General features: G+C 37.3%; 2 protein-coding genes across 3 annotated transcripts; both read left to right on the top strand.

Moving 5' to 3' along the window:
• The first annotated feature begins 5,080 nt into the window (after nucleotides 1–5,080).
• LOC135631051 (cyclin-A3-1-like) lies at nucleotides 5,081–7,060 on the top strand. 2 transcript variants are annotated; one of them, XM_065138433.1, is made up of 8 exons: nucleotides 5,081–5,492; nucleotides 5,563–5,795; nucleotides 5,883–5,958; nucleotides 6,064–6,140; nucleotides 6,218–6,251; nucleotides 6,332–6,481; nucleotides 6,558–6,692; nucleotides 6,791–7,060. In XM_065138433.1, the coding sequence occupies exons 1-8, from the start codon at nucleotides 5,217–5,219 to the stop codon at nucleotides 6,893–6,895; spliced, it is 1,086 nt and encodes a 361-aa protein (XP_064994505.1). In that variant the 5' UTR covers nucleotides 5,081–5,216; the 3' UTR covers nucleotides 6,896–7,060. The 2 variants fall into 2 exon arrangements, with proteins under 2 accessions (XP_064994505.1, XP_064994504.1); XM_065138432.1 differs by having other exon boundaries at nucleotides 5,563–5,958.
• Nucleotides 7,061–9,129: 2,069 nt separating this feature from the next.
• LOC135631234 (cyclin-A3-2-like) lies at nucleotides 9,130–10,867 on the top strand. Its single transcript, XM_065138725.1, has 7 exons — nucleotides 9,130–9,417; nucleotides 9,493–9,725; nucleotides 9,814–9,889; nucleotides 9,966–10,042; nucleotides 10,123–10,387; nucleotides 10,469–10,603; nucleotides 10,705–10,867. Exons 1-7 carry the CDS (start codon nucleotides 9,367–9,369, stop codon nucleotides 10,774–10,776), a joined length of 909 nt encoding a protein of 302 aa, XP_064994797.1. The 5' UTR covers nucleotides 9,130–9,366; the 3' UTR covers nucleotides 10,777–10,867.
• Nucleotides 10,868–11,093: the final 226 nt, after the last annotated feature.

The raw sequence follows: 11,093 nt of genomic DNA, 5'->3' as shown, positions 1-11,093 counted from the left end.
TAGCTCGGTTGCCGTAACCGAGTTCCCGACGCCAGCTCGCGTAACGGCGTCGCCATGCTCACGTCACGTGGGCGGCGTACGGGAGATCTCGGTCGATTTTGAGGTGCAAACAAATAGATTTCTTTTTGCCTTTTCTGGCATCAAATTAAACTATCAGGAAGGCAACAAATAGATGACAGAGAGTGAATCTTACAACTATGGTGGTGATCCGATCACGATCCAACGGCTGATGATGCCAATTTGCCCTCGCCTCACGATGTGTGATTAGCTGTCAGACTTTTTATTTTATTATTTTATCAAGAATAAGTGACGAAGATTAAATTATAAAAATTTTACTGGATATATGCAATGAATATAGCAATTAAAATCCTCGAATGTATTATTTATGGTACGTTATAAAAGAAAAATAAAACAATGATGGTCATGTTCTTAAAACATCTCCCTTCAATTATTGGCTTATAATTCCAACATTAAATGAAGATATGCATGTGTAAAATAAAATTTATATTGATATTTCCTACAGAAGACTCCAAAATGAAGTAATGAGGATAGAGACAAGGGAGGGGGCCCATGACAAGAACTTTACACCCTAGGGGAGCTCTCAATTTGAAGATGGCCATATCCTTAGATTTCAATGATGGTGAGGAGGAAGATCATTTACAATAATAATAATAATAATAATAATAATAATAATAATAATAATAATAATAATAATAATAATAATAATAATATATAACATAGGCCATGGACCATCTTAATCCATAGAGACAGGTTGGTGACATCAATTCTATGGTTGAGGTCAACTCGATGTCTTTCTTTTCCTTGGTTGTAGATCTATAAACCAAGGTTAGCTTTTACGATGGTTGCACCATACGCATCACAAGGAGAGTTCGATGAGTGTTTTCTAGATGTGTAGTGAGATTAATAGACATTAATGTTGCTTGTGGTCCGTCAAGTTCGAGAGGTGATGATGAGGATAAGGTGGTGGGTGGGTAATCTTTTGACTCCTTGTCCTCTCGAGTCAACAAGAAAGAAAGAAAAGATTTCTGCTCCAAGCAGCATCTCTAATCCTGTAACCGGGAAGGCATCGATCGATTTGACACTCGCGTCGAGCGTGGCAGATGCTTGGGATCCATGTAAGTCAACTCGGTAGACCTTTTTAATCTCTCTGAAGAATCTTGTTAGTCATGCTTTGACATTTGATGGAGAGTGGTTGGATATCTAGATCTGAGGCATTTGTATTCCTTCCTTTCTGATAAGGATCATTAGGGTTTCGAGTCGATGCTTGGTTTCACAGCCTGCTTTCTGTACCTTAAAGATCATCAGCGTGGCAGCCGAGAATTCCATGGACCCACAAAACGCAGTGAGCTCCGGAGTCAGCAATGTGTTATTTCAAGGATTTGCAGATCCCTGCATGCTTTTCTTTTGCTGTCGACATGACTCTACACTGTGAGAGGTGGAGGTGAGGGACGTACATGTAATGTGGTCTCGTTCTTTTGGAAATAGAGAGGACAAAAAGTGTGCAGTCGGAGAAAAGTCTTGGATTGGTTTTGATTGATTACAGCGACCAACACTCATCTGTCAATCTCGCCATGGATTGCGGGAGCTGAGGCTGCCTCGTTAGAGTGTCAGATGTCTGCAGTCACATCATGTGCCTGTAAACTATGTTCCTCCAAGTAATACACTTGCATGCATCGTCTCCAAAAACAATTAGGTCTATGGCTTCTCTCTTCCATAACAATGGATGGATGGATGGATGGTCACTGTGATCATTACTCGACCAACATGTTAACATCTCCATCATTATCATCTTGTGAGCTCCAAATCCATCATTGATTTAGAAATATTTATATTCAAATTTGAAAGGTACAATTTGCCAAATCATGCTGAAAGTATGCCAAATTTGACTCTAAATACCTCTCAATTTCACTATTTGAATTTGTCAAATCTTAAAGTAACAAATTAATTAATTAACATTTTCAGAAGCATTTAAAAAAAATATATGACATTTTTACATTTAAATATCTCAAAATTCACATAAAAATCGGAGGAGGAAAAAGATTATGCATTCACTATTTTCATGTTGTTATCCCTTTATTATGAGGGTATTTATATCATTCCACACATAAATAAGGATCATAGTGAAATTGAATTTGATTATGACTATCCTTAAACTCACACTATATGATTGTTAAACTTTGAGGTAAAATGGAGAAAATTTACATTATTTATACTTATAAATGCACATTCTTATACTCGTTTCCAAATAGAAATGGTCTAAATATATTTAAATCAACAAATAATCACATAAACCCTATTAGCACAATAATGTTAAATTTCTATAAAACTTGTGTTTGACTTCGAACCAATTAAAGCATTAGCACAGCAATACTATACTTATATTCGATAGATTTATGCTCTTATTCAATATCCAAATGAATTGAGTATGTGTTATTGAGACATTTGGATTGATTGTGTTGGGACGATTCTGGTAATCTTTAAATAACTTCTAAGAGAGTTTGTATGTGGCATGACCTTTATAGGTACACAATTTAATTTAATTTGGTTTAATTTGTTTGGTTTGCTTCGATCCATCAAAAAATAATCCCAAAAAATAATCAAATTAAATAAAGGAGGTATAACGTTGAAATTTTGAGAAAAAAATAATAAAACTAAAGCTAGTAACTTTTTGTTTTTTTTACTATTCATTCTATAAATTCTCACAAATATATTTATCTTCATATTTATACTAAGTTTTAGTCCAAATATGAATTGAAAAGTGCAATACAATGATAATCTAACCATCCCTTTCTTAATCAAATATGATAGAGTAATTGAATTATAAATGATAATATACGAAGTATGAAAAAAAAAAATATTTTTCCTTTAGTTTTTTCACATAAAGCACCCCACCATCCCTTTTTCCCCCTTTTCTTATGGAAGTCCAATTACAATTCTTTTATACTATTTTAAATAATACTAAAAAAACACTATAATATAGTACTAAAATATTGTAACATAATATTTTTGTATAAATTTTATAAAAAAATATAATCAAATCCATCCATATATAGAAAAAGGAAGGATATTAGAGGTATTCTAGATATTATCCAAAAAAAACATATTATTAAGAAATTATAAAAATGAAGGTACTACCCAAAAGAATACTATGATGTTCCGTATTTAGTTTTTAACTAGAGGACATCTTTTTTCATATTATAATCAAAATATTTTTTATAAAATCAAGAAAATCAATCGATGTCCATTAACCGTTAGGTTATTTGGGTCAGATCGATTTATTTGACATAACCTAAATCAAACCGATTCAATAAAAATCTAAGTATTTGATTTATCTCTTTTTAGTCTTAGATTTATCCTTTTTTTTTTTTTCAAATAACCTCAATACCTCCATTCCCAAATTATTGTCATCTCGACTCTATCTCCTCCTCCTCCACCACCATCTTATCCTCCTCTCACTTCACCTCTAACGATATCTTCTTCTTTTTCTCTCCATTATTTCATCCTCGTCTTCCTCTCCCTCTCGCTCATTCATCACCCTCATCCTCTCCTCCTCTTTTTCCTTTTTACTATTTTAGTTAGTCATTATACTCGAGTTACAATCATTCATAGGATATATATATATATATATATATATATATATATATATATATATATATATATATATATATATAATTATAATAAAAATAAAAATTAAGTTATTCTAAAAATTATATTATTTTTTATATAAATTTTTTTTAAATTATTCAAAAAATTATTACACTCGAGTTGTACTCATTCATAGAATATATTAAAAATATATTAATTTTTATATAAACTTATTGTTAATTCATTATAAATAGAAAATATTATGCTAAATATCTTATAATAATATGCTAATAATACTATAGAAGTTTGAATTGGTTTGTTGAAAATTAACTTGTGTTATACTCGATTATATATTTAATAAAAAATATTATATTTAGAAACTTAATTACCTTAAACTCATAAAAAAATTTATAAATAAATAAATAAATAAATAAATAAATAATGAATATATTAGTATCTCACCCTTATAGTTCCAAACATAGGCTTGGTGAAAATTTAAAAAGTTATGCTTGAATTATATTGGATCACGAATTCAACATAAAAATATAATATTTTAAAAATTAATCATTCTAAATTCATACAAAAATAAAAAAAAAGAAAACATACATATTAGCATCTCAATATAGTAATAGTTCAAGATAAGTTTGGATATACCTAGTAAAAATTCAAATAGTTACACTCCATCAAACATTCAACCCAAAAATATCTTATTTTAAAAATTAATTACTTTAAATTTATATAAAAATAAAAAGATAAATATATTATTATCTTATCCTAGTGGTTCTGGAGAAGTTTGGATAGATTTAATAAAAATCTAGTGGTTGTATTCAATTTTTGATTCAACCCAAAGATATCATCTTTAAAAATCTATTCACCATAAAATCATAAAAATATAAAAAAAATGATACTAAATATCTTATATTGATGTGCTAGTTATCGTATAAAAGTTTGAATTTGTTTGATAAAGACATATTGGTTATTCTTACTCATATATTTAATAAAGTCTAACTCAATTCGTAATGACCCGTCCCAACTCGATCCAAAGCGATTTAATGAATCGTCCAGATCAAACCAATACGTGGTTTGAAATAGATCGATTTAAAAGTATTATTAGAATTAAAAATAATAATAATATCTTTCGATAAAAACTAAATATATAGACACTATACGATAAAAGCGTAATATTAAGGGCTTTTTTTTTGGTAAATTATCTATTATATTATATATTTATTTAAAATTATGAACATATATATATATATATATATATATATATATATATATATATATATATATATATATATATATATATATATATATATATATATATATATATATATATATATATATATATATATATATATAATTATGCGAAGTAATGGTATGCGCCCCGCGATGGCTCCTCTCTTCCCTCTTCTCCCTCCCTTCCTCACTTGGCCAAGCCTCTGTTTCCTCCCCCTTCGCTCCCTCGCTAACTCTCTCTTCGCTCAATCGATTCCTCGTAAAGATGGCCGCCTTACTACTTCTCCCACACTCCCCGCTCTATATACGAAGCCCACCTCTCCCTTCTCTCCTCCTCTCCGTCGGACCCAGCCAAGCGAGAGCAAAGAGGCATGCCGCTCGAGAACTGCTTCCCTCGCCTCCCCCGTGTGGGGGCCAAGAAGGCGGCCAGGGAGCTTCGGGACAAGAGGAAGTACAGCGAACTCTCCATCCACTCCGAGTTCGCCGTCCCCTGCACCCCTCGCCCATCGACATCCATACCCACGTCTAGGAAAGCTGCTCCGGCACAGACCGCCGCCGCCTCCAAGGATGAGGACTCCCCCGTCGATGACCCGCGGATGTGCGCGGCGTACACCTCCGATATCTATCGGCACCTCAGATCGATGGAGGTTGGTTCTCGGATAAAGATCGCTGCTTTTTTCCGTTTGGAAGGCATAAGTTTTGGTTTTGTGGATGTAGGTGGAGGCGAAGCGGAGGCCGTCGGCGAACTACATGGACGCTATTCAGAGAGAAGTGACGGCTGACATGAGGGGGATTCTGGTGGATTGGCTGGTGCAGGTGGCTGAGGAATACAAACTGCTCCCCAACACGCTTTACCTCGCCGTCTCGTACATCGACCTGTTCCTTTCCTCCAAAGCGATCAGGACGCAGCGGCTGCAGCTCCTCGGGGTCTCCTCCATGTTCGTTGCTGCGTATGTTCTGATGTGCTTTGTTTTGGCTAAAGATGATTCCTTTTCTCCTCGAACGATCCCTCTGTTGATGAATGTTTTCGGATGCAGGAAGTACGAAGAGATATACCATCCAAGTATCGAAAATTTCTGTGATATCACGGCTAATGCTTACAACCAGCAGGAGGTACGTACCTTTCTTGTTCATCTCCTCTTCGACCTCTGTTCCTTCTCTCCGCTTGATTGGGGCTTGTCGATCGACATTTAGTTCTCTTTCCCTTCGTCGGCACAGATGAAGAAGATGGAGAGGGACATCCTCAAGTGTCTCGAGTTTGAGATGGGCAGTCCCACCATCAAGACATTCCTGAGGTATCATTTCGTCTTCTCCATCCATCGATGGTCGTATCCTCTTTGTGGTTTGATCGGGCTAATCGTTGTTCTCGTAGGCGATTCACGGAGGCTGGTCATGAAGATGGCAAAGTGAGTGTCAATTCTCTTCTCATGCATTCTGATTACGATTTGATCTTTAGCTCCATGCGTGCTATGTCAACTCGATACAGAATTGGGGTGCGCAACTGGAGTTTCTGGCAAGCTACCTTGCGGAGTTGAGCTTGGTAGACTATGGCTGCGTGCAGTTCTTGCCGTCGGTGATCGCTGCTTCAGCTGTATTCGTTGCGAGATTCACACTGAATCCAAAGAGTCATCCATGGGTATGATTCTGCTACGCTGGATTGGAACTTTGATTCGCAGCTTTAGCTCTTCTTATACCTTTCCTCTGCTCTGCAGAACAGGAAACTGGAACAGTGTACCGAGTACAAAGCGAGTGACCTGAAGGACTGCGTCCATGCCATACACGACCTGCAGTGGAAGAAGAGAGCAGTGTCTTTGGTGGGCATCAGCGAAAAGTACAAGCAAAACAAGGTAACCAACCTTGTCCTTCCCACAGCAATGGTGATTCCATCGTTCCATGTTGCCGCCATGTATCTGCATCATCAACCTTGCTTTCTTCTTTGGAACAGTTCCATGGCGTGTCGATGTTGCTTTCTCACGCTGAGATTCCTGCAATTTACACCCGAAGTAATTGTTGTGGATTTCGGAATCTGCTGTTGACCACCAAGTTGTAGCCATCTTAACTTGTGTTGTGACCTGTAGAAGATGATGATGCAGTTGAAACCTACCGAAAGACGCGCAGATTCTCATGTAATTATTCTTTCTTTTATTTCCGTACATCATTTATGGCTGTATGCAAATGATTTGTATGATTGAAAGATAAGTTGATTGATTTTGACTGGTGCCTTGTCGATAAGCAATCTCTGAGATGAATATATATATATATATATACACACGGTGACAAGGGACGATGTAGGAGTGACACGAGACACAAAGGGTAAATTAGGAGATCATCCGAAAGCGATCCATCATATTAGTATCTGTATCCACACTGGGTGTAAAATAGACGAGGGTTCTTACTTACTATTTTGTTTTAAATTAATACGAGTGAGTGATGACTATGAAATGCTTATAACAACCAAAATCGAATCATTAGGGATCTAACAATGTAATCAAGGCAAATCGACTTCTCTTTTTAGTGTGGAGCCATCCTTTAGTGCATAATATCTCAATTTAGTTTCATATCTAAAATCGAAAGTATATAAAAGTTAAAATTAATTTATAATATATATAATAGATATACTATTATTAATTTGGACTTAAATATTTTGATTTAGTAATTTAAGCTCAACGAAGTTATGAGTCAATTATCTCATTAGATCATATCACGATAATTATAATAAAAGAAAAAGAAGATCGTTCATGGATCAGGTTAGAAGACACATCAAGGTGTAGAGTCATCGCTGGACTAATGGGTCAATCATTCCATCAAGATTGGATTCTTTATCATGTCACGGCTTGTATGTCGATAGTTAATGTTTTGGTAAAAAAATATAATCATTACAATTATTCTAAACTAAGCAAAGGAAGTAGGAAGGAAGCATTTTGCAAAAGTAACAAATATAGTTTGATTAACATTTTTCACTAGAATGGTAGATAGTTATGTATAAATATTACAAAGTTGTACCTAATAAAAGCTTAACAAATCAACATTTTAGAAAATGAGAGGTGAACGGTGAAATGATATTTATTATGAAAAATGAAAGAGGAATGGTGGAATTTTAAGGACAATAATGTAAGAATTTCTAAATATAGAATGAAGAAAAGTCTCAAAATTGAATAAGAATAATATTTAAATTATTTAGACTGCAATGATCAATAAAATTATAAGTGTAACAAAATATATTTTTGGAGAATATAAAGACAGAGTTATAGCTCTAAAAGAGAGTTTGGTGGTGGCGTGCGGATCTTCCAAAGATAATTATTACAAAATGTTCATGCTTTAACGATTAACAAATGTATACAAATATATATATATAAGACTTATGATAATTTTCATACTATTTTACAGTATTATTTCAGAATCTAAAATAAAGGCAAAAACAATTATCATTATGGCAAGGTATATGATTTATATAATCTAATAAAATATTTGCTACTAAGGAGGGTGAAAATAATAATAATAATAATAATAATAATAATTAAAAGAAAGAACAAGGATTTAAGTTATATTAGATAATATTAGTAAAATGAGAAGGTGTAAAAGAAGGCCTAAAATGATCTTAAAAATAATAATTAAATAATTAAATACTCTTAATTTGTCCAAACTTATGACTTTCTATAGAGTTTCATGACTATGAATAAAAAATAATATATATATATATATATATATATATATATATATATATAATCTAACAATGAGGGAAAAATAATAATCATTATGAAAAGATATAAGGCTTGTGATAATTTGTATAATAAATTATGTATTGGAGATGGTGAAAATGATATCTTTAGAATTGCTAAACTTAGGGTAACAAAAAAAAAAAAGGGATTTAGGTTAAAAATATATAAAAAAAATATGGGAAAAAAAATAATTTATATTTAATATTAGGGTAAATATGGGAAGTTATTCCGCGCGCGCGGTGAGCGAATCCATTCCGAACCTTCGAAAACGACGCCAATTCCCTGCGATCGCCGATCTTTTCCGCCTTCTTCCTCTCCCTTCCTCACTTGGCCAGCCTGCAAATGGGAAGCACATCATCAAAACCCCCTTCGCTCCCTCTCTCTTTTGGCAGTCGACTCCTCGTAGAAATGGCGGCCTTTCGGCCTCTCCCACTCTTCCTGCTCCATGAACTAACCCCGCCTATCCCTCCCTCCCTTCTCCGTCATTCCCTTCTCTCCTTTGGACCGAGACAAGCACTAACAGAGTCACAGAGCAGAGCAAAGACGAACGGAGGAAGCCATGGCGGTCGAGGAGAACTGCCCCCCTCCCTTCACCCGTGCGGCGGCCCAGCTCCCTGGCGAGCCACCGCTCAAGAGGAAGTTCAGCGAGCTCTCCACCCTCTCCGACGCTACCGTCCCCTGCACCCCTGTCCCATCGAAACCCAGATACAAGGCGAGGAAGGAGGAGGAAGGGAGTCGGGAAGCTGCCTCGCCGCAGATCACCGCCCCCGCCGATGGCGACTCAGCGGTAGATGACCCGCAGATGTGCGCAACGCACGCGTCACCTATGTATCGGTACCTCAGATCATTGGAGGTTGGTTCTTGGATAAAGATCGTGGCTTTTTCGCCGGAACGCGTCTCCATCGGAGTCTTGCTTTTGTGGATGTAGGTGGAGGCGAAGCGGAGGCCGTCGCCCAACTACATGGATGCTGTTCAGAGGAGAGTGACGGCGGGCATGAGGGGGGTTCTGGTGGATTGGCTGGTGCAGGTGGCTGAGGAATACCGCCTTGTCTCCGATACGCTTTACCTCGCCGTCTCATACATCGACCGGTTCCTTTCCTTCAATGCGATCGGCAGGGAGCGGCTGCAGCTCCTCGGCGTTGCCTCCATGCTCGTCGCTGCGTACGTTCCGATGTGCTTGCTTTGGGTCAAGACGATTCCTTTTCTCCTCGAATGATCATTTCTGTGGGATGGCCTTCTGTCGATGCAGGAATTATCAAGAGATTTGCCGTCCGAGTGCCGAAGAATTCTGTTATATTACGGACAACACTTACACGAAGCAAGAGGTACCTTTTGGTTCATCTCTTCTTCCACCGGGGCTTTTTGATGAACACACACTTCTCTCTGCCTTGGTTGGTGCAGATCGTGAAGATGGAGAGCGACATCCTCGAGTGTCTCGAGTTTGCTATGGGTGGTCCCACCATCGACACCTTCGTATGGTATTATTTCGTCTTCTCCGTCCATCGATGGTTGCATCCTCTTTGTGGTTTGATTGAGCTGCTAATCGTTGTTCTCGTAGGCGATTCACAGGGGCAGGTCAAGAAGATGGCAAAGTGAGTGTTCATTCTCTTCGCATGCATTCTGCTTCCGATTTGATCTTTAGCTTCGTGCGTGCTATTGTCAACTCGATGCAGCACTGGGGTGCGCAACTGGAGTTTCTGGCGAGCTACCTTGCGGAGTTGAGCTTGGTAGACTATGGCTGCGTGCAGTTCTTGCCGTCGGTGATCGCTGCTTCATCTGTATTCGTTGCGAGGTTCACATTGAATCCAAAGAGTCATCCATGGGTATGTATGATTCTGCTACGCTGGATCGGATCTTTGATCGCAGCTTTTGCTCTTATACCTTTCCTTTCCTCTGCTCTGCAGAACAGGAAACTGGAACAGTGGACCGAGTACAAGGCGAGTGACCTGAAGGACTGCGTCCGTGCCATACACGACCTGCAGTCGCAGAGGAGAGCAGCGTCTTTGGTGGCTGTCAGCGAGAAATACAAGCAAAACAAGGTAACCACCACCACCTTGTCCTTCCCACAGTAATGGTGATTCCAAGTACGTCCGTCAGGGGTGGTGCATCTATCTGAACCTTGCGGTCCTGTTTGGAACAGTTCCATTGCGTGTCGATGTTGCTTCCTTACATTGAGATTCCTGCGATTTACTTAGACGATCCCGAGGAGTAGTTGGAGAGAGCTCTTTTGATGCCGGTGAAGTTGCCGCCTTCTTCTTGTTCTAGTTGTGTTGTGACCTACAGAAGATGACACGGTTGAAACCTATAGAGAGAGGTGCAGATTCTCGTGTAACCACCGTTCTTTCTTTTGGGTTCGGAGAACTATTCGTTTCTGATAGCATTGATGGCCCAATGTTAAGGAGTGGCACGATGAATGATGATGAGTTGATTGTTTTGTGATTTATTGTGCACTGTGAACAAGCAATATCTAAGATTGAGTACACCAGCAAAAAACAATGGTTACTCTAATGACACCATCCATGGAGAGAC

Source organism: Musa acuminata, chromosome BXJ3-2 (genome assembly GCF_036884655.1).
Source record: "Musa acuminata AAA Group cultivar baxijiao chromosome BXJ3-2, Cavendish_Baxijiao_AAA, whole genome shotgun sequence".
Taxonomy (NCBI): Eukaryota; Viridiplantae; Streptophyta; class Magnoliopsida; order Zingiberales; family Musaceae; genus Musa; species Musa acuminata.
The sequence above is the reverse complement of the archived record's forward strand: the minus strand, read 5'-3'. Positions and strand labels throughout refer to the sequence as shown.

Coding starts and splice junctions, on each gene's coding strand:
- LOC135631051 (XM_065138432.1), top strand. CDS start 5,217: ATGCCGCTCGAGAACTGCTTCCCTCGCCTCCCCCGTGTGGGGGCCAAG. Junction 6,252..6,331: donor CTGGTCATGAAGATGGCAAA/GTGAGTGTCAAT, acceptor AACTCGATACAG/AATTGGGGTGCGCAACTGGA. Junction 6,693..6,790: donor AAAAGTACAAGCAAAACAAG/GTAACCAACCTT, acceptor TCTTTGGAACAG/TTCCATGGCGTGTCGATGTT.
- LOC135631234 (XM_065138725.1), top strand. CDS start 9,367: ATGTGCGCAACGCACGCGTCACCTATGTATCGGTACCTCAGATCATTG. Junction 9,418..9,492: donor GGTACCTCAGATCATTGGAG/GTTGGTTCTTGG, acceptor TTGTGGATGTAG/GTGGAGGCGAAGCGGAGGCC. Junction 9,726..9,813: donor GCCTCCATGCTCGTCGCTGC/GTACGTTCCGAT, acceptor CTGTCGATGCAG/GAATTATCAAGAGATTTGCC.